The sequence below is a fragment of the Pollicipes pollicipes genome, unplaced genomic scaffold (genome assembly GCF_011947565.3).
Source record: "Pollicipes pollicipes isolate AB1234 unplaced genomic scaffold, Ppol_2.1 Scaffold_5724;HRSCAF=6776_pilon_pilon_pilon, whole genome shotgun sequence".
Taxonomy (NCBI): domain Eukaryota; kingdom Metazoa; phylum Arthropoda; class Thecostraca; order Pollicipedomorpha; family Pollicipedidae; genus Pollicipes; species Pollicipes pollicipes.
The window spans coordinates 31084251-31111426 of record NW_023596746.1 but is presented as its reverse complement, the minus strand read 5'-3'; the positions used below and the strand labels follow the sequence as shown (position 1 = coordinate 31111426).

Below are 27176 nucleotides of genomic sequence, written 5' to 3'. Positions count from 1 at the left end.
ATACCTCTTGATCATTTCCGTCTCTCTTTGTCCCCCACCATGCCTGCCCGCTCCCAGTCCACTAATTACGCCCATCACGCCCGCATACTCTGATTGATGAGTGATTGATCTCTGAGTGATGAGCGATTTGTATCGCGCCACGCGCCGGGCTCACTGTCACTTCTGACTGTTCAATTCTCCCGTTCATTTTTCCCCTTACACTGGATGTTTTGAGGCGGTGGATGCGGAGGTGGCCGGCAGCCGCCGCCATCCACTAAGTGCCGCCAGGAGCGCGCTGGCGTGGGCGTCCGCCGAGCTGGCTCGATCCCCTCCTCGCTCTCCCTATTCCTCGATTAGCCCCGGTCACGTGACTGCCCGTCAGTTTTGTCTGTCTTCTGCTGGGAGCGCCCCCTAGTTCCCTGCGGTGATCCGTGCCGCCGTGACGGACTGATTTTTAAAGTTTCTCCTCCGTGCTCCTTCCATTGCAATGGAAATACCCACGCATTGACTTCACCGAGAGCTGAGCTCGCTTCCAGCGTTTGCCTGTCTCCGCTTGTCGACCCTGTGACTGACCTCTGACGTCACGTCCCCCGGGCTATCGACCTTTCGCCCGCACCCAGGTACTCCCACAGCTCACTGGACGGCGGCTTTGCGGCGATGATGCAGCGTTAATAACCAGCGTTTATAACCAGCGTTATACGGCAGTAAATCTGAACACCTGAGTGGTCTCCTCAATAACGGCGCGCTAACGTGCGTCGGTCGAGCCACGGCGCGAACTTTCACCTGGTCACGCACGGAAATAACTCTGTTTTCCCGGTGCATGGCTCCACGCTGCCGTCCAGATTTGCGATGGTAACAGCACGCGGGGGAAGGGGGCGCTAGGGAAAAAGAGGGCAAGCGATGCTAGTTAAAAATGTAACCTTCCTTACAATTCCTTTGCATTGCTCCCAACTCCGCCCGTCCCATTGGCAGCTGAACGATGTGACACACTCTGGACTGACCCTCCAGGTGATTACAGAGAATGCCAAATCGACGCTCCGGGCTCCGGCTCTACGTGCCCATTCTTTTATGCGCAATTATCTCGTGTGCCTCATCTGAGGGCGGATCCAGAACAACGCCTTAGGGGAGAGAGGAAAGGCAGCCTGGCTCGTGGTCCAAGATCCAAAAAGAGTCCTTATTTTCACCAACTCATTTACCTAGCCTGATGGTGATTGAGAATTAAAATGCTACTTTGCCTGCCGTCTCAGTCTCAATTTAGGGATGTGCTAGGTGTGGGATGTCGTACATAATAATGTCAGCCCAGTGCGAGTCGAGCCTAGATCAAAACCGTTCAACTGAGGTTGACGATACCACTGCAGGTGGAAGAGCGCTCCAGTCATCGACGATGTCCTCTTCCCACCTCCGAGTTGCTGTCTTGTCAGAAACTCCTCCACTGACAGCGACATGCTTTCATAAAACAGTTAAAATACCGCAACCATGCTTCCTGTACGACGACGGCAATACAGCGAAGGCAGCTGTAGGAGTCGGAGCATCTCAGGATATGGCCGGTGCCTCGCTTCGTGGACAAGACGCGTGACTCGTCGCTGTACCCGCTGTACCAGCTACTCCTGGTCCAGCTTGGCAAATGGGCCCCAGATAACGGCGCCATAAACAGCGGACAAACTTCGGCCTTGTACAGCCGTGGCAGCGTGCAAACGTCGATGTTGGCGAATGACCGCCTCGCGAGACCCAACATCTGGTTGGCCTTCGATATCGCCTCCACAGTCTGCACGTAAAATTTCAGCCTGTAATCCACGACGATTCCAAGGTCTTGCTCAGTGGGCTCGGCCGTGAGTTCGATGCCGTTTAAGAAAGAAAGTCAGTCTCGTGTTACAATTGCCGATGTGCATTGCTCTGCACTTTGATGCACTGAAAATAAGCAGCTACTCCTCCGATCACTCGACCAGGACATCGAGGTCGACCTGTGAAGGGGAGACGCGGTCGGGGACCTCGGAACACGACAATGTACCTTAGTGTCATCCGCGTGCGTCTTGGCCACGCTTCGCTCTTGATCTGGTAGATCATGAACGAAGATGATGAGCAGTTTTCGTTCACAACACTGCTCCTTGCGGAATGCCACTGACGACGTCAATCCAGTCCGACTTCGAGCCCTGGACTCACCTTCGCTGCCTCCGGTGAGTTAGCAAGGCCCTGATCCAGCGCATCAAGCTTGCCTCGCACACTGTAAGCATGGGACTTGGGGACCATTCGTTTATGGGGCATAGAATCGAAGGCTTTGCTGACGTCGAGGTGCGCTACATTCACCGGTCCCCCGATCCTTTACCGCGAAGCTCCAATCCTTCATGACATATAATAGCTGAGTGTGGCAGGGAAGTTTCGGGAGAAAGCCCATGTTGGGCTGCTTGAAGGAGTCTTCGTTAGGTCTTCGTTAAGTGTTAAGTTAGAACGTCTCCGACGAAAAATTCAGGCACCTTGGAAGGAACAGCAGCAAGATTCCCTAGTTGGTAACTCGCTGTGGACTGTCGGCTATCGTTCTTAAAGATCGGGACTGCTTCACGAAGCTCACACTCTTGGGAGAACATTCTGGATGTCAGTGCTTTTCACAACAGCGAACACAGAGGTACTGCCAGAGGTACTCGGTAGACGGTTCTTCCGGTCCGGTCCGGTCCGGTCCAGTCAGGTCCGGCCCAATCTGGTCTGATCCAGTCCGACGAGATACGATCAGATTGGGTTCTGTCGGTCTGGCCCGGTTCGGTCCGGTCCGGTCCGGTCCGCTCCGATCCAGGTCCGATCCGATCCGGTCCAGTCCAGTCCGGTCCGGTCCCAGTCCGGTCCAGTCCAACACTAGCGAACCTGGCTGCAAGGCTCATGCAGTGCATACTCAGCCTCTTTTCTATCTCTTCCTGAGTGCCCCATGTCTTTACCTGGTTGCATCCTGGGTCCTGTATAGGTTAAACGGGAAATCTCTGGAGCAGGATAAAAACCTACGTACTTCTGAAGGCAGCAGCTGCTCTCCGCAGACCGTCCTCATACTCAAAGCTATGCTGGGGCCCACATTATCAGCTAATGGGCCTCGGCTTTGAAGTCGATCAACTGTGCCACTTCTGTGTTGGTTTATACTCAAGTGCACGGTGTGAAATATTTACGCAGCTCTAGCACCAGCGCCGTGCGGCCGCGGCTTGCTGCGGCCTGGCAGGTCAGGCCACGGATCGTGCGTCACCGGCCCTCCAATCAGCGCGTCGGACCCGCATGACGTCATGTGGATGTCCTGTCCCGCCGCGCTCGGCCCGGGAAAACTGACCCTCCTATCCTCTTCCTTGCTTCACCCTAAATCCTCGCGGTGCCCCGTTAATCCGGGGCAGACTATATGCACCAGTCACGAGTGGGGTAAGAGGCTCCCTTGGAAAGGGGACCTCGACCGGGCACTCAGCGCACACCATGAGGAGTTCCTGCGCGAGTTAAAGCTCGGCTGTTGCCTCACCCCCCCCCAAGAGCATGCAGGCCCGCCCCGCCATTATCCATTTCTTCTTCATCCCATAGCCCTGAAATGATAATTTATGGTCGGAAGGGCTGTAATAAAAACAGGTAATCATCCCTGAGCGCGAGCTCCCCGTCGACGACGCGCTCGGGTGTCGTGCACAGCATCGCTGATGTTGCCCGAGACGTAAATAACGTATATAGAAATGACCGTAGTGCTGCAAAACTGGACGGAGCAGAGCAGTGATCGGAAGCGAACATAACATACGATTCCGTATACGTATGCAGGGAAGATATCCAGTATTTATGACGTAGCTTGATTTAGACACCACACGTAGTGCAATGGTCGTCTTGTACAGACAAACGAGTGAGTATAAGGGCATTATGCACCGTTTTTGATGCACTTGAAACAGGACCATGTGTAGTGGAAAGTGTTGGGCATTTCGAGTAGGTGTACGAACAGCGGCGCGGTGTTGTGGTCACGACGGAACGGCCCTTCACATTTTGAAAATGTTTAGCGATGATTATGCATCATGGCGTGTTGCTAATTTACTCTCAATGGATGAGCCACGGTCCACTTTTCAAAAGAATCTTACGGATACCATGAAAGTTATCATTCCTGCTCAAAACATTACAGGGTCAGATATAGTATCGTTGAGTTAGGGGGGGTGGGGGGTGTAGAGAACATTTGCTAGCGGATTTCCTGCATAGTCTGCCGCAACTGCGCTATGGCTGTCCGCATTCGTGAAAATCGCCCAAGGCCAATCAACAGAGATGATCCCACCGCAGAAGCCATGGAAGTTTTGTCGATGCTGTGGCGGTGATGCTTGGTAAAATTGCCGGGGTCTTAGGCTTGTTGGACTTTGGATGAAAGATCAGTGTGGAGGCATCCAAGCGTGGCCGTCGAGCGTGGTTCTAAGTGGTTAACAATCGTTTACGTCAATATTACCGTCTTGTGCACCCTGCTGGCTGTGAAACGACTCCGTCTACTACTGTGGCAGACCAAATAACATTCGGCAATTATTTCAAGTGCTCAGGTAGCTTACATGTCAGCTGATGAAGCTTACACTGTCACTTATGCACAGCGTTCTATGTGGAGGAAGCATCATTGCTATTCTTCTAAAATCCACCCACTGTATCAGATGCCTGCACATTAGGGTGTTGAACCTTGTTTTTGCATGTGCCAAACTCGAGGCCTGACAGAATTTTCAGAAAACTTTTGAACAATTTCACAAAAAAAGAAGAAAAATAAGTAGAACTGAATATGTATGTTTGCCCCAAATTTTGAGCTGTGCTCTCCATGGTCCACATATTGTCAAGAGTGTTGGGAGTGTGCACATAAGCTAGAAATAAAAACATGAGCTCATTTTGCATTCTATGAAATTACAGTCATTTTTGGATGGTGAGGATCCATCTTCTGATCCATGTGATGTGCTCAGATTATCACAATGTACATAAACACATTTTAGTAAGAGGCTTTAGGTTGTAACAGTGTGAACAGATGTGAAGAATGATCAACAGTAGGAACAAACACATACAATTAGCATTATGAGCCAACAGGTTTATCATTTTCTTGTGCTTTTGTTATGATATCTCTGTGATCCAGAGAAACTGTGTGGTACATTCTCATTTTTCTCCTTGAAGGTGATGAAACATGATTATGGCATGTGTATCTTGCTTTTAGCCATTGCTGGTGAGTATCAAACTCTCCAGCAATTCCCAGTGCACCACAACCTCATGGGTGTAATATCTGTGTTGCCTATCTCTGGATGCCCTCTACCCTGCATTGGTGAACTTCAAATAACCTGGCCTGGAATACAGAAAACACTGACACTCTTCAAGATGAATTGGATGGCTTAGATTGGTATGCCTTGCTGCTTTTTACTTTTTGTGAAACTACTGGTGTTAACCTTATTCTAGATATCAGATTGCAATGTGCGTGCATGACAAAGCAGACAGCCAAAATGCTGGCAAAGCAGTATCCAGTTCTTCAAGCTACATAACAGACATTTCATCAATTAGTTTGTCACTTTAATTTCTGCAGTATTATGGGTTGCATGAAATTTGGCCTTGCTGAGCTATACATTCATATAAGAAGAATTCACTGTAAGCTCAGTTAGCTCCATTTGGTCTCAAGAATCTGGCATAACAACCTAAATTTTAATGGAGAATGATAAGAACCATCACACTGTTCATGGTAAACCCAGACTGTATTGACAGATGTGAGGCTAATGTTGCCTTGAGAACTTTTGGAAGAGACCTTCCTTCCAGACCTTCCTACACCATCCATGCCTAATGATGTGCAGTGAGAATCAGAGCCCAATCTTTTAAGACCATATTTTCATATTTTCCAGCTCACCTCAAGGCCAGACTTCCTTTTCCTGCACATAGGCACCTCAGGTTAAATTGCTAAGCACAATGTGTCAAGATCACTATCTGTACAATTGCTTTAACAAAATATGGATTGCAGTGTTCAGTGCTACTTTTGCAAAGCTTTGCTTTGCATGTCTTTGTACCAGGCCAAGTAAACAGGATGAGCATGGCTAGCTGAATGATGTTGATGTTTATGAACTTGGCAACCATGCAATGAACCCAATGTTGGCATGTCTTGGTGGTTGAATTTTTTAACTAGCATATACCATCTGACAAATGTTTCAACATGCAATTTTCAGACATCTTGTTTATAAGAAGTTACAGGTAGAAGGTAAATTGGCACAAGTTTTTCAGTTGTCCTCAGTCAGTTCATAGGAAATAATATATGTTCATCTCTAATAATCATGATACACCTTTCTTGCATGAGGTGGAATAGGCAAGGTAAAATGGATGGGGGCATTGTCATGTATATGGTACAATGTTCACAATGAGTGAGCAGCATAGCTTGGAATCTTCACGACCCAAGCCACCAGTATAGCATGCAAGACCGGCTTAAAGAAAGGGGCCGTTGCTGCTTCGTCTCTTTGGGTCAAGCTGTCTCGAGGTTTCTGATTGATTTGCAGAGCGTTAAACGCTATGCTTTGCTTTCTCGACCTTGTGCGCCGGCTCCCGAGGTCTGAGATCTATCCTCACATGTCTCCCGAAGCGGGCGACTGCACGGTTTGTGGTCGATCGCGCACAACGAGCACCATGCGTCTACCCGTACTGACTTACGTCCTGTTCTCCATCAGACGGCTTTTTCACTGTCACATGGACCGAGTCGTCGAGGACTGAGCGCCGTTGCAACCTGTGTTACGCGGCGTTGTCACGACTAGGAGAATGTACGTTTCGCGAGCTGGTCGAATAGAAAATCTTGTTGCTCAAAGTTTGCTGAACCAAAATTGCAAAAATATCAAATGCTGCTCACTTTACAATTGCAGCAGGGTGTTGACGCCTGATCGGCGCTTACGGCTTTGGTAGAAATGTGCTTCATGAAATACAGCACGAACTCTTACTAAATTTATTTCGTGTTGCCGAACGAACACGGAAATATGCGATTACTGCTTGCTGAAATATTAGCGGGTTATGGACGCACCGGCCGTACTGGGTATGGCCGAGCCGTTCAGGTAGAACAATGTTACGCTTTTAAGTGAAACCTGCTTGAGCTGCCGACCCGCCTGTCATTTTCGGTACCTTCCGAAGAACTGAGACATATATTTTTTACCGTGTCGTTTTTATGGGTGTTTGTTGCGGGTTTTTCGTGTTAGTGGGATGACTGCATACGTTGACATGCTGGATGCGTTATTGCCAGACATCTTTTCGGTTTGATGGGAAAGTTGAAGCATGTGATTGTCATGCACTTTCGATCGACAAACTAATTGCTGTGGCAATCTGTTCCAGGCGAAGTCCAAAAAGTTAACGAGGAAGACAAATGTCGTTGAAAAGACGTCGTCCTTGGTTACAGCATCAAAATAACATGACCTTGCGCAGTGTTTTGAGCAGGTCATGTGATTAACATTTGACACCTATCAACTAGTGCCAGTGAAGTACCACCGATATCAAAGGCCCGCTCGATCTTCCACGATACATTTTTGCTCAACTTGATTTGACTCCATGGTGTTGACTTCCATGAACACCGATTTCCCTGATCAAACCACAGCAAGGTGGCAGCGTTGCTGAAACTGCATGGTGTATAACGGTACAGCCCGTCTGGAACCCAGAGTGTGAAGGCTCAACTGAAACCCAAGGCGTGAAAGCTCATCACGCACCCGACGTGTGGGAGAGGGCTTTAATGGAGAGAATGGCCGGCAACGACGAACTGCCAGGAGTATTGGTGGTTATTTTTATTGCTGGAGGAGTGCTGGTATTCTTGATCGTGTTCATCTTTGGGAAGAGGCAAATCCAGAGATTTGCTCTAAAAAACCAGAAAGGTCCTCATGTAGCTGTTGGAATCGATGCCAGAAAGGTGAGGCCACCTACTTTTTTTCCACATCGCTGTTGGCTTCTTGACTGTGATGCTATCGTTTATCTGCCATGTCCACAGTCCACACTATTTATCTGCCAAGGGACAGACTGTAACAACGAAACCCTTTGTCGCCATGTCTCCTGTGGTATCGTCCAACGCCTTGACTGTGGTACAAACTGCACCCACGAGCCGACGCCGCCCCGCGACTGGCGGCCTCGTGCTGAGCGCGTGCCGCCGACCGCAGGCGCTGAAGCGCGAGATTGAGCGCCGGCTGGACCGGACAGCGGAGATCGTGACGGAGCCGCTGCTGGTCAGCCCCGGCGTGAACGCCGCCAGCCCCGGCTTCTACCGCATGTGTGCGGCAGACGACGCCAGGCGACTGGGTAAGGCCGGCGTTGACTAGGCGGCGGCGGGTTCACCGAGGTGGAGCCGGGGCGGGGTGTCGCGAGAGACTCTGAGCGGGCCCACAGAGGTGGAGCCGGGGCGGGGTGTCGCGAGAGACTCTGAGCGGGCCCACAGAGGTGGAGCCGGGGCGGGGTGTCGCGAGAGACTCTGAGCGGGCCCACAGAGGTGGAGCCGGGGCGGGGTGTCGCGAGGGACTCTGAGCGGGCTCACAGAGGTGGAGCCGGGGCGGGGTGTCGCGAGGGACTCTGAGCGGGCTCACAGAGGTGGAGCCGGGGCGGGGTGTCGCGAGAGACTCTGAGCGGGCCCACAGAGGTGGAGCCGGGGCGTGGCGTCCGCGAGGGACTAGGCAGGCTCACTGAGTGGAACCCGGGGTGGGGTGTGCGAGGGACTGGGCGGGCTCACTGAGGGGAACCCGAGGCGTGGTGACCGCGAGGGACTGGACGGGTTCACTGAGGGGGCCGGGGCGGGGTGTCCACGAGGGACTCTGGGCGGGCTCACTGAGGGGAACCCGGGGCGGGGTGTCCGCGGGGGACTCTGGGCGGGGTCACTGAGGGGAACCCGGGGCGGGGTGTCCACGAGGGACTGGACGGGTTCACTGAGGGGAACCCGGGGCGGGGTGTCCGCGGGGGACTATGGGCGGGGTCACTGAGGGGAACCCGGGGCGGGGTGTCCACGGGGGACCCTGGGCGGGGTCACTGAGGGGAACCCGGGGCGGGGTGTCCACGAGGGACTGGACGGGTTCACTGAGGGGACCCGGGCGGGGTGTCCACGAGGGACTCTGGGCGGGCTCACTGAGGGGACCCGGGCGGGGTGTCCGCGAGGGACTGGACGGGTTCACTGAGGGGAACCCGGGGCGGGGTGTCCGCGGGGGACTATGGGCGGGGTCACTGAGGGGAACCCGGGGCGGGGTGTCCACGAGGGACTCTGAGCGGGCTTACAGAGGGGGACGCGGGATGGGTCGCGGTGTCCGTGAGGGACTCTGGGGGGGGGGGGGGGGGGGGGGAGGGGCAGGGGGCTCGCCTTGAGGGATCTGAGATCTGCCGTCGGTGATGGACGGTGGGCGCACACTGCTTGGGTGGATTATAACTTCAGTGTGCCCACGATCAGCGGGGTCATTTCCAACGCTTAAGCTTTGAGTGCCTTGGTGTATTCCCATGCCGCGCTTCTCTATTACATGCCTGATGAGTAGCAGCGTAGACAAAGTGTCCGCGCGTCTTCAACCTGTCCTCTGTCGTCCATCACCAGAACTAGAGATTCTAGAATGCTCCGGTGAGCGGCGTTCGCCGACGGACTCGGTGCGCCGGTTTCTGATGGCGCTTCGGAACAGCCTGCTGGGTCGGGCTGGCGCGCGCACCATTCACGAGTTCTGCGACATGTACGAGCTGGCGCGCTACGACCCGGCGCCGTTCCTACAGCCGCAGTACGCCCAGATGTCGGCTCTGCACGCTCGGCTCATGGAGAGGTACGGCGGCTCGCGGCCGGCTACGCCGACACTCCCGGCGATTAGCGTTGGGCCGCCGTTGTGGGAGGGAACAAATGACACTCACGGTAATGGGACGGCACAGGATTGATGCGTGGCCACTCTGGTCATCTGCGACCGGATGCATCGCTGCCAGTTGGCTGTGACTAAGAGCGGCGGCACTGACCTAATGCGGATTGCTGATCTGATGTGCGCTGTGGCTCCCGTTCTCAACGCATCATTTGTGACCGAGCTGAATGCCCCTTGTGGAGCGTGGAGGCCTGTTATGTGCCAATGAAAAGTGTTGGCCGTGCTCCCATCTGCATCCGTCTGTGGCGTCTCCCGTAGCGTTCGTGATGGCCTTCTGTGTTGATCCCTCACTCCCCATTGCAGCTTGCACGCACAAAGTAGTCAGAGCTCACAACGCTCAACGCCACGCGTGCGGACGATCGGCGAGTCAGCCGAGGCGGCCGGCACCGGCCGGCGTCCGCACTCGCTGTCGGTGGCAGCCGGCGCGGGCTCCGAGACGCCCGTCTGATGCACGGCGGCCGGGCCCGGCCGGTGGACCATCCCGCGGGCCGGCGCCGGGTGCTCTGGGCTGGGCCGGGGCTGATGCGGACCTTCAGCCGCGACACCGGCCGCGGCGGTCTGAGGCGGCGCCGCAGGCCGGACGGCCAGCCCGGCGCCGCACCGGAGCTCCTTCGCGGAGGCGCGGGAGGCTGCCGGCCGCCCTCCGTAGACTGCGGATCGGCCGGGGATGGCTGCGCTGACGCTGCTGACGACCGGCCGGCTCGCCGCGTTTTGTTTGGGCACGCTTCCCCGCTTTTGGAAACATGGGAAGATTATTTTTGCATTTGAGCCAATCTCGCTGCGAGGAGGCCACGCTCCAGAGGTTCGAGGCGCGCGTCCGCCGGGCTCCTTCCATGTGCCACGTGTTTGCTTCCGGGTGGATATGAGTCTTCGGAAGCCACATGATGAAAATTAAAGCTCAGGCAATATTCGTGCGGTGGGGATCGCGTTCTGTTGTGACAGAATGGCGCGTGAGTGCATTTTTCATCATGCTGTCGACTCCCGCGCCATTTGGGATGATCCCCGACCCGACGGTGACGCTGCGATGGGATCGTTTGTCCGTGCGCTGGTTTGTTTCGTGCCCGCGTCCTCGCTAAACATTTCCGGCATGTAACGACGCGAGTTTTCGTCGTACGCATTGGAAGTTATTATTGGTGGCTTTTCGAGAAGTTCAGTAGATTGGGTACAGCCATGTTCTTACGCTCCCAGAAATATGCGACTGCAGTGCACAAACGCGCCGCTGTTCTGCTCGTTGGCCGCTGTCTGCGGGGCTGTTTGTTTTGGGGTGCAGTCGCGACGTCTGGCGCGGAGGTCCGCCGGCGGCCGGTGATTCCAGCGCGCGTTGTGCCGCGTCCCAGCGCCGGACGTCGCCCGCGTGGTGGCACCCCGGCGCGAGGAGCCGCGCCGGGTCCCTGGGCGCCAGACGGAAAGCCATGCACAGGCTGTCGCCCGGGTGGACCCAGCCTGTATTGTGATAACGCGCGCGAGACACGAGTGGCGCCGACTGACGGGAATGGGTGTGTACTATGCATGGCTGTAGTGAGAACGTGCTCAGAATCCGATCTGAGGACTTCGTCCACCCGTAGTTTAATAGCTGTTGATGTTGGTCACTGGATCGGTGGAATCGTGGCGCAGCTGATCAGAGCTGTCGTGTAGAAAGGGCCAAGCCAAAATCCGGGATCGGCGGGGCGCATCAAACTATGCGCGCTAAGATCCCAACACAGTATTATGAGGGCTACCTGGCCGTCGCTGTGATTCGGACGAGATTTGCGGGTACGTTTCGACCCAGGATGATGATGTTACAGGATGTCCTGATTGGGATCTGATCAAGCGCCATCCCGGACTCGGGTGGCAGGCGTTACGGTGTTATGACATCTCATTCGCAATATCCGTTCCGTGTATTGTGTGTTACTTGCCAAATCTGTCCGGATGGGCTACAGACTCGTGCAGGCAGCTGGACATGTCTCGCCGTGCTGTCGGTCCATGATAACCGATGGAATACACCATGCTGATTGTTAAGGTTTAATAGCCGTCTCTGAAGGGCGCAGTGGCCGGGTAGTTAGTACTTCGGACTCCCACGCGGCGGTCCGGGTTCGAATCCCGCCACGCTCTGACCCCTGAGCGCCAAATGGACAATGCAGTCGCTGGCGATCCATAAAAAGGACGTGATGACGTTCTCGCAAAAATAGTGAATGGCCTAGCCGTTACCGCTAAGTCTGCCAAGTAGAAAGGTCCAAACTAGAATCCGGGATCCGCCCTGTGCATCCAGCTGCGCACCAGTGGCGATGGCGGCAAAATCCCATGCTCCGGTCCAAGTGCGCTGACGTGCGGAGTGGAGAGCCTGCTCAGCGAGCCTGAATGCGCCGCCCGAAGCTCGGCCATCCGGGACGCGCCGGATTTCTCCTGCACTCAGTCCGATGGGAACTTGGAAGTGCACTCAGAGCTCGGTGACTTCGTGCGCTCCGGTACAACTGTTCTGCCTCGTCATCTACCCCGCAGGGTTAGGGGCTGAGCGCGGGCAATGAGGACGGCGCGGATTGCGGGGCTGGACCTGCGCTGTCATCGGATGGGCCCGCAGCGGTCAGGGATTTGACCCTGTCTTCCTTCTTATTTGGTATTTGTGGGAAACACCACGCAGGCGATCGCTACCAGGTGAGCTGCAGTTGAAAACCCACCAGTGAGCGTAAGGTAACGTGTGACGTTTAAGCTGACGTCGCTTTTATGGAGTGGCATTCATGCCCTCACTCGTGGCGAGAGCGTTTCACATGTACGGTTTAGCGGGTGACCAGTGGGCGGACTTTTCTATGGTGAGTCATATCTGGCTTGGGAAAATTTGGGGTGGGAAGCATAATTGGTCATAAATGTTTGCCAATCTGGTGGGCAGATGTATTTGTACTGAGCTGTCATTTTGACTTGTCGTACAGCGCTCTTAATGCTCTCGCCACTTCATAAGTGACAACTTATGCCTTTACTAACCGCTCAGTTGCTATGGCAAACTACTCGCAATCAGGAGACCCGGGTTCAAATCCCAGCAATCCCATGGCGCGGATTCGGGTTGCGACGCGAACATCGCTGAAAGCCAAACACCATCCAGGCCTAAGGTTTCCAAAACATCTGACGACAGCCGGAGAGTTAAATGGCTGAAACGTTGCGCACATACTAACACGAGACAAGGACATTACTCGGAATGGTTATTGCATCTTAAGTACGCATTCTTTTTGCCAGCTTTCCACCAGCGGTGAAACTACGTAAAACGCTTGGAGTAAGCCACGTACGTGGCCAAAGGTCATTCCCGTGGATGAAATTTCCTCCGCAATCCTGCGAATTTTAAACAAATTCCCGCGAAATTTCCCAGTATGCTGTGTAAACTCCTTGGCTCAGAAAGAGTGATGTCTCCCTTGGCCCCCTGACTGCGTCCCTGGAGGGAGCCGAGACTGCAGTGACGGTGACACCGTCGGGGACGTGACGGGGGTTGGGGGGAAGAGAAGTGTCTCCCACAGCTTTCAGAACGTGGGGGTTCTGAACCCATAACGTCAGACTTGTTCAATACTTGGCACATACTGTGATGGACGGAGTACGCGCACAAAGTCTCACACGGCACAAAACATACGTACTCGGCATTATTCTGGCAACACCGTAGAAACCGATCCCAAGCGACTTCTCGCGAATCCGCCCGATTGGGGACCTCCTCGCACTCCAGACAGAGCGCACGCTCGCCACTTGGGTTGATCAACGCTTTCCTTTTGTTCTCAGCATGCTCGTTCCGCAGGGGTAGGTCTTTTGACCCCTTTAAGCGAGTCATGCCCCTGCATGCTGCGCTGTTCCCTCAGTGTTATAGTTCAGATTTAAGACGCACGCAATGGCCTTAGGAGGTAAACAAGAATACACAAGTTTATAACTGTATGCTTTCTTGTATATGAAACCAGAGCTTTGCTGACGTTTTTTTAATAGGTGCCGTATTTTGGCACAGACACTGCATTTGGGATCAACATGAAAGCAAGCGCGCCTTTGCAAACGTCGTTCCTATTAGAGGATTGCATGGATCGAACAAACCATATCCAGTGGGTAGCGGACTAGCCGGCTGATATTTTGGGAGGACTGCGGGCGTGGATACGGCATGGGTAGGACGTTCTAGAAATGCGAGGTAGATGCACAAAAAGTGCTCGGCAATGTCACTGTTTTTGGCACCTTTTCATGACAATAAGTTCCATACACATTACTTGCGCAATTCTCAGCATAAAAAGCAGGTCTGGCTTTCAGCTAGCAGAATGCATACGAATGGGTACCAATGATTAAGAATAGTTAGCGAACGGGATTGGGCACATCCACATGAGGAGCATGCGGATTGTTCACAGAAAATCCCACAGTGAAGTTCCTAGTGCCTATGTCTTTGATATATTCCTCACATAGCCGCAGTCTTGTTTGTGACAATAGCATATTGGTGTGTAGGTCAGTTATCGGTGGTGATGCGGTAGAGTAACCAAGGCCTGGGTAAGGGAAGGAGCACAAAGCTTCATGGAGAGCCCTCGGTGAAAAAGCGCCCCTTATAAATATATAGGGGCGCTTTCTAATAATACCGCAGTTGACCCACTCCATCTCGAGTGTCCGCATAATAATAAATTCCTATCCAGTCATGCCAGCTGGTGCGTTCAAAGAAGCGCCTGGGTGAAGGGTCATTTTAACCCCGAAGGCAGTGTACAAAATACTTTCGAACACCGCAGCTTACCCACGCCAAATTGTGCACAGCTGTAGGCAATTTAATAGCGAACCTTTGGAAATAAAAGATGAAATATCTCGTACCGTGTAAGATCGCTGGTCCATGGCAGGTCGAGGTCAGGGCGTGGTTCTCAGCTAAGACAATTTCTAACAAATCGTTTCGTCTGATAAAATGGTGTGTTAGGCGAAGCCTTACGCCTCTGAAATAGTTTGGTAGGCAACAACACAACTAAATTTAGGACTGCAACACCTTCCATTGCCCTATGGTCACGTATGAAGGCCAGACCGAGGTCAAAACTAGCCTGTAGTTTGCATCTAGGTGACCAAAATAGTTAGTTCTAATCTTTAATCCCAGCAAATTGAACCTGAAATTTATGATCTAGGACCATACAATTTTGACGCATTGAGCTCACATACAGACCTACCCGTTTTCGAGTGTGGTGTCTCCAGATCTCTTATTTTCTGGGATCTCGGGGCGAAAATGGATTCCCCACCCGAGCGAAAGATATCCAACCGGCCACTTGGGCACCTGTTAATGGGTGTGTTCCACATCTGTGTTGGGTTTCGAACTGAAATAGCCATCTTGAGGACAGTTCGGTGCAGTTCATATCCATGCCCTTTTTGAGACCTAAGCCACCTTAGCTATACGCCCGCGAAGATGTGCAGGCTTTCAGGGAGACTATTTCAAGATCACCCAGGTATCCGTCACGTCATAATAACGCCATTCAAATGCGGACATTCCATTGTGCATGCGGCAGCCAAGGCCAAGACAGATACGATTATCGTGCATCGCCGTAAATTGGCTCTCAATCAATGTGTAAGGCATGCTGACGTGATCAAACAATTACGTATTGAGAGGCATATGCACTTAACAAGAAAATTTTGCTGTCTAGAACAGTCTTTTCCACTTAAAAGCTTACGAGTCGTTAAAAGTGAGCTTATTTCATTATCTCTCACTTCTGCTTCGATATCTTCAACTGCAGGACATTCCACTTAAGGGGAGCGCCCTATCTTTAGGGCGTATTTCAAAGGCCTCAAAACTAGCTACGTCTAATAATAACACTGAGAAGTGGCGCTGTAGCACCGTCAACTTATAAGGGGGATATAATTTTAATTATTTTCGGGTCCGAATTGCCCTGTCAACGCTTTGTAATGACACTACTCTTCTTCCCTTCCGCGACCACCGTCGTCACGGCAACTACCGGGCGCACCTCTAATGGTACGAATAAAAGAACGTTTGTGATTGGCCCAGCGGGCAAGAGCCTGTTACAGAGAAGCGCATTGACATTGACAACATTGAGTGCACTGAGTGCACTGAGAAGTGACAACACGCGCCCGGGTGGCCGGCTGGATACTCTTCGCTCCGATGGGGTGGGGGGTGGGGGTGGGGTCAATTTGACCCCCGCCCCTGAGATCTCGGGAACTAAGAAAGCTAGAACCACTAAATTTACAGGGTGTGTTGACCTGTACGTTAACTCATTTAGGTCCAAGTGTCAGATTCCTAGGTTGTGACCTTCGGGTCAAAAAAGGTCAAAAAAGGTCAAACTCTTGGTTGGTCTCCAGAGTGCCCCCAGAACCTAGATAACCGTTTCTAAACAAAGGGTCACATTCTCATTCAACGCCAGTGACATTGTTTGACCTTTTAAAGGTCAAGGTGACCAAAATCATGCAAGATTGCTTTGAGTTTTGCGTTTGACTAAGCGACAAAGATTACGGTAGGTAGTATGCTCGTAAAACAAAATGTTGACTTGGGTCATTTTGGGTCAATGACCTATTTTGACCTCTGAGAAGTGCATGGAAGATGTATAATGTGGTTCCTGCTATCAACAAACTCGAAATGAACACCACAAACTATCCCATACAGCAAGCCCTAGAGTAACAAAACAGGTTGCTTTTGACCTTGGTGTGACCTTCATACCTGACCTTAGGTCGATGTAATTTGATCATTCAACTGTTGTATTGCCTAAGAAAGCATCTCAGAGATGTTTGGCTTCGTCTAACATTCCGTTGTTGGATCAGATTGAAGGATTCCCTGGATATTGCCTTGGTTTTTTAGGTACATCTAAATTTTTGATGCCAAACGATCCGTTATTCAATTGTCTACAGCTATGCAAAATTTGGCGTGACTATGCCGCGCCGTTCGGAAACCATTCTGGAAAAGCCTTCGGGAGAGGGGGGGGGGGGGTCAATTTGACCCCCACCCGAGCGTGTGTCAAGGTTTGAACCAGTACACCACATGGACCGTGTGATACTCCTATTCCCAAAGCCAAAATGTGCCTAGAAAAGAGTCTCTGTGGTAAACGGCATGCGGGAGAAAGCAAAGCCATTGTGCAAAGTTTCGGCGAATTCGCGGGATAATAAAGATCTCCCCATTTTTGTATGTTCCCGTCCCAGTCCGGGGTAGCGGCGACTACTATAGCAACCGGGGCCAGGGCCTTCTAGTCGATCGGAGGGTCTCAATGGGAGAAAACGTACAGCGGTCCCACGCCGATGCATCCTATTATTCGACCCAGACCCAGAAGGCCACTGACCGCAGCTATTAACCTCGGATAGACGCAGGGGCTTTCACTGACCCCAAAGGACTTGCCGGCACAGCGGCTCAAAATCGGCACAGGTACACCAGGTAGGCTTTTTGGGCTCAGACCCGTAGCCAGACGGGTATGCTGGATACCCGTGCATTTCCGGGAATTTGCGGTACCCCTCCTCCCAACCTCATTCCGTGCAACCTCTGTACTTACGGTGTAAAGGTTTGAAGCATCTGAACCCCGTACTATTTTTCTCAGCTGTGTTTTGAGGAACAAACTAATTTTTTTGTGTTGACAGGTTTTCTTCATACAGGTGGTATTTGGTTCCTAAAATTATCCAAATTTGCGCGATAACAAAGCGATATTAGATATTCGATGTTCGAGCAGTGGCGACAATCTAATGCTTGGCACTTGCTCAACAATGTCAATTCAATGTTAGTGTCAATCAACAAAAATGCTCAACAATTTATTACAGGGATTCCATGTACGCTGACTGTCTGGCTGCGTGCTCTTCGTACCCCCAGCATTGACCGCGTGGATGAATTGGTTCAAAGTGCTCTAAATCGCATCGAGACTTTAAAAGTAAAGCACTAGAACACATAGCGTCTTTTCACGGATATACAACTTATACAGATAGTTCTAAAACCGATGCAGGCGAAGACTGTACCTTCGCGTGTGGCCCCATACACGCTCATTCACGCTACCTTCCCATGCATCCGCCTGCTTATCCGAACTGACGGCTATCACCGCAGCTCTCTGTGTTAGAGAAGAAGACAACGGTTATTTACATTCCATACTCTATCTAGCTGCGGCTCGTGCCTTGTTCAAAATATTCTTTCGCGTCTTACCTCATTGGATCGGGCGGGAAAAATAGTGGCATCATGTTAGATCTCAAGACACGCTTGGATCACTGGAAATGATCTCGCCCACACAGCAAGCAAACTTGTTACGCAATGGACGCGTATGTCAGTCACGCCACGGCCTGCCAAGAACACGTACCCAGCATTTTTGTCCGTTATGCAGAAGCTAGGGCAGCACCGCTGGGATTCGTGCAGCAACAAGCGGACGCTCGTCAACGTCATGGGGGGGGGGGGGGGGAGGAGCCCCATCGGACTGTGGCAGTCGTTTTTCTAGGAAACACACACCTCACCGTCATCTGCCATTTGCTGGTGATCGCCTACGCTGCCCTCGATGCAACGACCCGCGAACTGCACCACGTGCTGATCGCCTGTTGTGGCCCAGTTGAAACACGGGTGCCGTTTTTTTTTTAACGGAACGCCGCAGATCTTACACGGGCCGACATCTTAGGTAATGAATCTCACGCTGTCGAAACTCGAAAGTTTTTTCGTTTCTCTCTACTGTATGTTGTACTGTGATGTTTTCGCCGTGACACCACGCTTGCCTCAGTCTTTTGGTTGTTTATTTTCAGGAATCAACCACCAGTTTGAATCACGACTCTATGTACAATGGTCGGGGGCGCTGCACGGCCATTCGCAGTCGGCATGAACTAAGACACAAAGCCACAACCACTCAAACTTGGTGCAACCAGTGAAGATTACACATTTCCCCTGCAAAATCACCTACATTTTGAGATGTCTCTGTGGCTCCCTTGAACATCAACGACCAAGGCTTCTCATATCCTTTGGACATAGGTCCCGTGTTTCGAACATCTCAGAGTGATTTAAGACCGCGTCTCGTTTCATACGAATGTTGGAAATATTCTACATCACAGCTCATGCCTGCATGGTACCATTAAACGTACGTAGGGGCGTGGTAGGGGTGTCGACAGGTGTACCCTTCACACCCTTTACACTACAGCGATTCGATCAATTTTGGATCACTTAACGTTTCTGTTTGCTCTTTACGGTAGGTATACCTCTCCAATTTCTTTGCCTCACACTGTCCAAAACAATGCCCTTCACATTTTCACCAGCACCCCTCGAACATCGCCAGTGGGCAACCTGCTGTTCAAGCCGGACGTGCCCCACCTATCCCGCAGGCGTGAACTACAGCTCATTCATCACACCCGTAAACCAGTGTGCTCTGATCACCCCTGCGCCATAAAAATAAAATGAAATAAAACACAATCTACCAGCCACAGGAAATCTGGCACATACAGATGACATTTATTTATTATGCTATTAGTTTTTTTGCCTCACTTTTTGTCCTCATTTTTATATGCCTCACTATTAGTGCACACATTCAACGTGCACGAGACCTTCTTCACACGCATGTCGTCACCATTCTCCCGACGCCACAGCTCCAACCCTTCTGGGACAGCCAGGCATTCTCATGGCGTACCTCCCCTACTAAACAACGTGCCATAGCAGTGCAAGTAGTCTCTCGCTTTAATCAAAATTTAACGCCAAGCCACGAATCATATTTTACATTATATCATCCTATTACATCAGTTATATTTTCTATTCTACGCACTTTGAAATCATCATTTTACTACATTAACTACTGAAGACGGAATGCATGCGCTGGAGCCGTTTTTATTACTTCTGTTATTCCTTATACTGTTCGTCTCTCCAACTGTCATGATATTTCTTCAGCTAAACTGTTTGCAATCGATACTGCCCATCATCATGCAAGAATCAGCAGTCTTGCCAGACAATCGATGGCAGTGGTTTGCTGTCTTCACCTCGTGGTCTCTCCGCTAAGCATCACTTTTTAAATGCTGATTTTGTCTAACTCTGCGAAGGTTTCCCAGTCTTTCTCTAGTTACCACGGCCATTTTCCTGTGGATCCTACGTCATAGTCGTATCCTTTGAGATGACCGTGCCAATATTCTAGGCACGAATAGTTTCAGTCTTCGCTCATGTAACAATCTTGCTTATCTTGCGTCCAAAATCTTAACCCATCTCAAATCTTCTTTTAGAAGTCTGCTACGACAAGACAATACAACGTAAATCCACACCCATTCTTGTGATTAAACCGTCCCTGGAACACTAACCTCCATCGCACCAGAATAGACGTTACAAGGAGGTGACCGGTGACTCCCCTTGGTATTGGCCACACAAAATCACACTCCTACACTGTTTCGAACACATTCCACCTGTGCACCCTGTCGTTATGCTGCGCACTGCAGCGTCGTGCACATTTTTCTGTCCTGCCCACCCCATCAGCATTGCCACCAGACGCTTTTCAGGTACATTAATAGTTATGATATGCATTTAAACCTCCAAACGCGACTGGGATACCGATAACGCTTGTCTTTGTTTTTTCCACACCAAACCAAATTCGATAGCTGCATCCAATGCAGATTTTCCCAAACATTTTGGTTTAGCGTGTAGTTTTCCTCAAAGTTTGGATCCCCCATTTTGTTGTTAGGAAATCCTGGAAACACACAACACGAGAAGGCATTTGGCCTGCTGGGCCGGGACATGGTCTGACCCTATCCTTGCCTGCAATGAGGTCGATCCGACTCTAAACACACAGTAGAAAAAGCGGATAGTGCTGGTGGGACTCGTCGAGCCGGGAGCGAGTTTTGTTTCCCTTCCATTGCTGCGGTGGCTGATGATGCGAATCTGACCCCAGTTTTCCGTTGCCTTCGCGCATGACTGATGTTTCGCATGGCCGCTTGTACTGTTCTTGCAATACATGTGCACGTTGTGCCGTATGTTTCGTTTGTCGTAGATGTCTTCAAACGCTTTGTGTTTGCACCGTACGCTCAAAGCCTTCGCGTAATATTTTCCGGTTCAAATTGGCCAGACATAACTTTCTTCTCAGGGCTTTGTGGCTCTAAACCAGCACCAGTGCCAGAAAGAAAAAGAAGAAAAAAGACTCACATCGCGTGGGTTTGATGGTGATCGGATTTCACACGTGGTTTTGAATGCAGCATGGAGGCAAAGCTACCTTAAAACATCTGAGCAGGCATAGGATCAAGGCCACGGGTTCGGATTTACAGAGTCGCAGTGTTTTTTTAAGGTGGATTAGTGGGCTTCAGTTTTGTTTTCCACAAGTGGCTGTGAGTTTGTGTTATTTCTAACAGCTGACTTCGCCCACGGTTTTGAACAATTTTTGAATTATAGGTCAGGCTTCGCATTTTTGTCATCTTAAAATGTTGGGCTTGGCTTAGTCATGGTGAATTTTTCGCTGCAATTGGGTCTTTCCTTCAATTAACAGGCGTGCCACTATCCCTCCTGTCACCGCCATGCTTCAGACAACATTCGAGGCTGCAGCACATGCATGGCTGGAAGCCAAAATACCGTTGGCCGTTCTCCTGTCACCGTTATACTTCACAAAACGTTCGAGGCTGCAGCACATGCGTGGCTGGAAGCCAAAATCCCGTCGGTCGTTCTCAGGAGCGCTGCAGGCGACCAGCTGTCGTCAGGTGTCGAGCGCTCCTGGGTCAAGACTCTGCTTCGGCTTCGGCTTGGCGATTTTAGATTGATCGGTTCCTGCTTTGGCTTCCAGTTTCCTAAGTTCTCAGGTGCTGACTTTAGCTTCCCCTTTGTGCTTAGAATGTTTGAAGCCGTTGGACTTGGATCCGGCTTCGCGGATTAAAATCATAGCGTACTACAATTAAAATGCCTGTGCGTAAGTCCACCTGCAGCAAACATGCTGACACAGAAGTGCATTCTTCGCAATTAGACTGACAATGTAGTCCCAAAAGAGGATATCTTACCAACTTTCACGTGACATTTGATCTGTTCGACGTTCAGTCATGTCGTTTCTATATGTCCCCAGCTGGCAGGCACCCAGGGGAGCGGCCAGAGTCTTGGTAAGGGAGGGGGGGGGGGGGGCGGAGTAGGGTTGACATAGGCCCCTGATGGTGACTCTTCGAATAAAATCAATAGCTATAGCTCAAGTGATTTAGAGGACACTTTTCTCTTTGATTTGTTTTTATTTTTACCTTCTTTAACTAGAACAGAAGTCACCGTAAGACACAATTCTGTTTGTACTTTGAAGTCAGTAAAATGAAGAAAACCTATGTTAAATGACGGCATGGAAAAACTGCCGGCTCTAGTCATTTTGAAATGGCTAAGTTGACTCTTTCTTAACGGACAGCACTCTGAGACATTTTTAGATTTTTCTGGCTTCTACATAGCACTCCATGATTGTAGACGTAAATTCTAGATCAAATTGAGATAAAATTTTGCATTTAAATGGTCAGCCCATATTCATATGAGGGTGATTCAACTTCAATAAGAATAATTAAGTGACAACAATTATGCAACATTGTCTTGAGCATGCTCTCTCACAAGTCTGAAACAAAAAAAGAAAGAAGAAAAGTCGACGCAGGGCGAAAAGCCGTTGCAGTCTCCAACGGCCGCACGGGTGTCAACCCTACTGCTAAAATTAGGTGGGCGGCCTACGGGCGGACGAAAGTGATGACGCATCCGCACGAGGTATCTTTGAACGGATACTATGACATCAGTTCGTACGTTTATGCGACATTCCTGTCACCTTCGCTATTTTAAGACTGTTCATAGAGACCGATCAACATTTACAGCACGACGAACTGGTGCTGGAGTCTGTTGGTGGAGCTGAAAGAGCAAGTGTGGAATTTCTATGCTTTATATTTCTGTATCCGTTAAGCTATTAAGAGGATAACTTCAAAATGATGGAGGCGATATGTACACCACGATGCAATCTCTGAACGTTACGAATTTATTTAAAAGACTTCCGGGAGCACTATTTCACGACGGTCGCTCTCGCGCACTCGGGGCCCCACCACCTGATGTTCTCTGCAGCGGCCAACGCGCACAAGCGTCAGTGCGTCTCGGCCTGCCGCCCCTGCCGTGGCAGTGGCCGCCACGCTCAGCAGCCGACGTCCGTCGCGCGCTGAGCTAGGGGAGACGAGCGCTGCCGGGTGGCTGGCGCGGGACCGCTTCCGCCCAGCGGATGAGAGGTTTACGACCGCGCCAGCGGGGGTGTGACACTGCCGCGACGGATCTCCGCTCGTGAGGGAAACCCACAAGCCATCGGGACTGGCGTGGTCAGCACGCCAGTCGACGTCCCTGTCATTGCGTCCGATGCAAAGTCATCACCAGTAGCTGCATCGCAGCGGCTTAAACGCTCAGAGCCACGCATGGGGCGAGGCGCATCTCACTGGCCCGCCCGCCCGCCATATATGGCCACCATGTGGTAAACATGCACCTGGGCGGGAGCATTCACGGCCCGTAATGGGCGTGGGAAGTCAGCCAGCCACCTGTGACAAGGCGATCGACGCCGCCCTGTAATTGTGAATCAACGAGTGAATGGGAAGTGGCACTCCGGCCCTGCGGCGTAATTAGTGTCCCGGGGGCTTTCTATGTTGGAGAGTCATCGGATATTCAGTTACAAAGCATGTTCGAAATTATTATTGGGCTAGGAATAGCAAATGTAATAAAACATTATTTCGGCCAGCTTTTTTATTGGATGGAAGTTTCGGGACAATCGCTGCCCCTGACTGCCTGACCAAGACTGGAGAAGATATAGCGATGAGCCCGGAACGCTCGATAAAAACAAGCTGGAAGAAGCATCGTCTTTTTGCATAAACAAAGCATGTATAAAGATCAACATCAGACCAACAATCAAGATGCTCTTGTTGTATCAACAATCTGTTGTTCAACACAAACGTGCCCCGCATTTCATGTTGTTCCTATGCCCTTGCACGATATGCATGGGGTCGCACCCACACACATACCTAATGGCACCTCATTGGCACAGTGGGCCGAGACGACTCCAGCTGCGTGTCTGTCCGGTCCCAGCGCGAACGGAGGGCCAGGTGCCTGTCACCCCGCCCACGCGACCCGGCCCAACCAAGCGACCGTGGGAACAGTTCTAAATTCGGACCGAGTTGCGTGGGGGATGGGGCGGTGAGCCGCCGGTCATCACTCGCGGCGACGTTGAAACGGCGACCGGTCGCCGGTGTCCCGGCTGTGGCACACACACCGCTGTCGACGACGACGCCGACGATCAGTGGACGACGCTCTTAGCAGCCCGCCTCCCTCCAGGGACGCCTGCCGGGCGGCGAGCGGCTCTGCGGGGGCAGCGGCGCTGCAGCAGGAAAGAGACGCCGCGGCGTAGCCCACTCAACATTCATGAGGCTTAGCTGTTGGGTAGTCAAGTGAGAGATAGCATTCTGTTCCTCCTTGACTGGTCGCAAGCTGTTAGTGACTTGCGAACGAAACCATTGAATGGATTAGCTAAGAAACGACAGGCTAGGCTGGGCTCAGTTAGGTAAGATTGGGTGAGGAAATCAGTTTAGATTTGGCTAGTTGAGGTTAGGTTAGGTTGGGTTGTTGGGTTTGAAATGCTCTGTTTTTTCATGCTGGGCAACATATGTAACTTGTGCGTAATTAATCAGAAAGACCCATCCCACAGGCCAGTGTCAAAGAATACAAATGAGAGGATTCATGCAGTGTTCATGAAAATTATACAGGTTTCAGACCAGCCTCCCATCTTCCTGGCCTTTATAGCTGTTGTCACGCGAGCAGGGCTTAGAACATAAAACCACCGCACACTTTGGATCACCTAATGTCACTCCCGCTTGCGTAATGCCGTTTCGAGTTCCCTCTAAGCGAATTTCTTCGACTTCCCCGAGCATTGGAATCAACGGCGGCGCGAGAAGCGCGTTTGCTGCCAGCCGTTCGACGTCAAACCTCACGCCATCCATCGCCCGCCGCCGCCCGACCCGTGGCGGCCGAGCCGCCCGAATACGACCCCTGTAACTCCACCGCGTGACCCGGGCGCCCGAGCCCCGTGACCTCCGCCGGGCCGCGCCGCGGCGACTGATTCATTATTCAAGCGGCCGATCGAGATGTCTATGAGGACACGGAAAGCTGACTGACTGCGGTCCCGCGGGAGACTCGGTACAAGTGCGCCGTGCTGCCAATCAGCGGCGGCCGATGTTGCGTCAGTCAGCCTTGTGCACAAATACCTCGGCCATCGCGAAAACCCTGCCAGCGTCAGCCCCGCGGACCGTCGTAACGGCCCGTAGCATCGTCAGTCCCGCGGACTGTCGTAACGGCCCGCAGCACCGTCAGCCCCGCGGACCGTCGTAACGGCCCGCAGCACCGTCAGTCCCGCGGACTGTCGTAACGGCCCGCAGCACCGTCAGCCCCGCGGACCGATGTAGCAGCCCGCAACACTGTCAGCCCCGCGGGACCGTCATAACGACCCGCAGCGCCGCCAGCCCCGCGGGACCGTGGTAACGACCCGCAGCTTCGTCAGCCCCGCGGACCGTCGTAGGTGACCTTTGCAAGCCGTCGTTGAGCTGGATGTGTTGTCAAGCTGGAATGGCTGTGGGAGAGCTGTGCGCCGCGGAGAAGTGGCGTTACTAACTAAACCTGGTCTCCACTGCGCCAATGACTTTTTCCTTTACGGCGGCCAACGACGTGGCCGACCAATCACCGCCCAATCAGTGACATTCACGGCGTGACATTCAGCCGTCCAGAGTTTTTTTAGTTGGGCCAATCACCATCGCTGGTGCCGGTTGGGGCGGTGTAAACGTTTACACATGTCGAGGTGGGGATGGGGCTCACCAGCTATCAGCGGGAGTCTGGAAAACCGTAACACTAGCAGAGGTTCAACGGTCTTTTGAGAGAGATGTGTGCACATTTGAAGGATAGGTATTACTGAATGATATCTCGTGAGTCCTAAATATGTATTGTAGGGAAAATAAGAAGAATGCTGCCCCCCAATGGAGCGAATCATTTTAGAAATAAAGCGCACCGAAAATGTAACACGATTCGATCGAGCATACGAATGAAACGTGAGGTGATAAGAAAACACAGATAGAGGTCCACGAGAGGATTTGTTTCTCGTACAAAAGTCGGAACCTCCACTTAGAAGCATGGTTGGCTGGTTGTTCGGTTGAAGCAGAGGCCGCTGGCACCATTTTCACCCGGCGGAACCGTGGTGGTAACCGATAATAAATCAATTCTCCTCCCCTTTGTTGTGCCAGATACCTATGATAGACCTTTGTCACTGTTCACGTGAGGAAATATGTCGCTATAATCCCACAACTAACATTGGAAAGTTCTTTAAGCTAGCATTTTAAAGAAATTACTTGTTTTCTTAGGTGCTAATACAAAACTATTCGTTAAGTTGCTAGTCACAAGGGAAGTTTACACATATTGCCATAACATTACCACGATTGAGGGCTAGGCTGAACTTTTGTTGAAGTCAGTTAGCTGGGCATTTGGTTAGTTTGTGTCCCGTCCGTAGTCACGCGTTTTGATGTAACCTGCTCAGGGTTGTCAGTCTTATAAGTTAATGGGGGGGGGGGGGGGGGGGCGTAATGAAGGCCTGACAGCCCACCCTCCATTTTTTTTTTATCACTGGATTACACTCACTTTAGTTTGATTTAACGCCACGTATGTTTTTAATCTCTGTACAAGTTATAAAAGCTTTTAATTTAAGCAGTGCAGAAGTCATGCAGGGCTGGATCCAAGGAGCAGGCACTGAACGCACGTGTCTCTTCTGATCAGCGTGTGAAGGCACCCCTTAAGAGGCCACCTTAGGAGGCCGATGGCGCTCTTCTTTGGCGGTCATGGGAGGCAGCATGCATTTTGGTTGTAGGGGGGGGGGGGGGCGGGAAGGGTGTTAGCCATGAAGGACTTAGGCCATCCCCATATTCCAACGCTTTTCACATTAACCTCTCAAACCATTGTGTGCCTTATGGCGCTAGGTATGTGAAGTTTAATGCATCGTTTATCCGCTCAGCTGTTGCGATATGTGCCTTACGGTGAGAGCAGCCATGACTTTGTTATGAAAGTGGTACAGACGCCACTACGCAGAAATATCAAAGAAGACAGTTTTATGTTATAACCTTTAACCCACGTGTTTTGTAGCGTTCCAGCCAAAGCCATTGAGGGGGGGGGGGGCAAGCCAGCATTAGGGGGCTCAGCTCAACATTGGGCGGCCAGGGCCTCACAAAATACAATACTGTGCATACAAACAAACAGAGCAAAAAATACAAACAAAATAAAAATATAATAAACAATACAAATCATCCATGAGCCTGCCTTGCATAATTTTACTATTTTTCTAACACGCAAGACTTAAGGTTTTCTATGCATTGCAGTAATTACAGTCATCCTAACGACAGTGTGGATGGTCCAAAGAAACCAGATTTAATGCCAATGGGGTGTTCCCAAAAGTTCAACTGGTGAACTGCATACAAACCATGACGTGACTTCACTTCAAACGGGGCAGTCAAGTCAAGTCGAGTCAA

At 51.5% G+C, this 27176-nt stretch overlaps 1 protein-coding gene across 1 annotated transcript; it reads left to right on the top strand.

The window, feature by feature from the left end:
- Positions 1 to 4301: 4301 nt before the first annotated feature.
- LOC119102927 (protein C1orf43 homolog) lies at positions 4302 to 10236 on the top strand. The gene is made up of 5 exons (XM_037226376.1): positions 4302 to 4493; positions 7270 to 7834; positions 8079 to 8217; positions 9485 to 9701; positions 10092 to 10236. The coding sequence occupies exons 2-5, from the start codon at positions 7661 to 7663 to the stop codon at positions 10234 to 10236; spliced, it is 675 nt and encodes a 224-aa protein (XP_037082271.1). The 5' UTR covers positions 4302 to 4493; positions 7270 to 7660.
- Positions 10237 to 27176: the final 16940 nt, after the last annotated feature.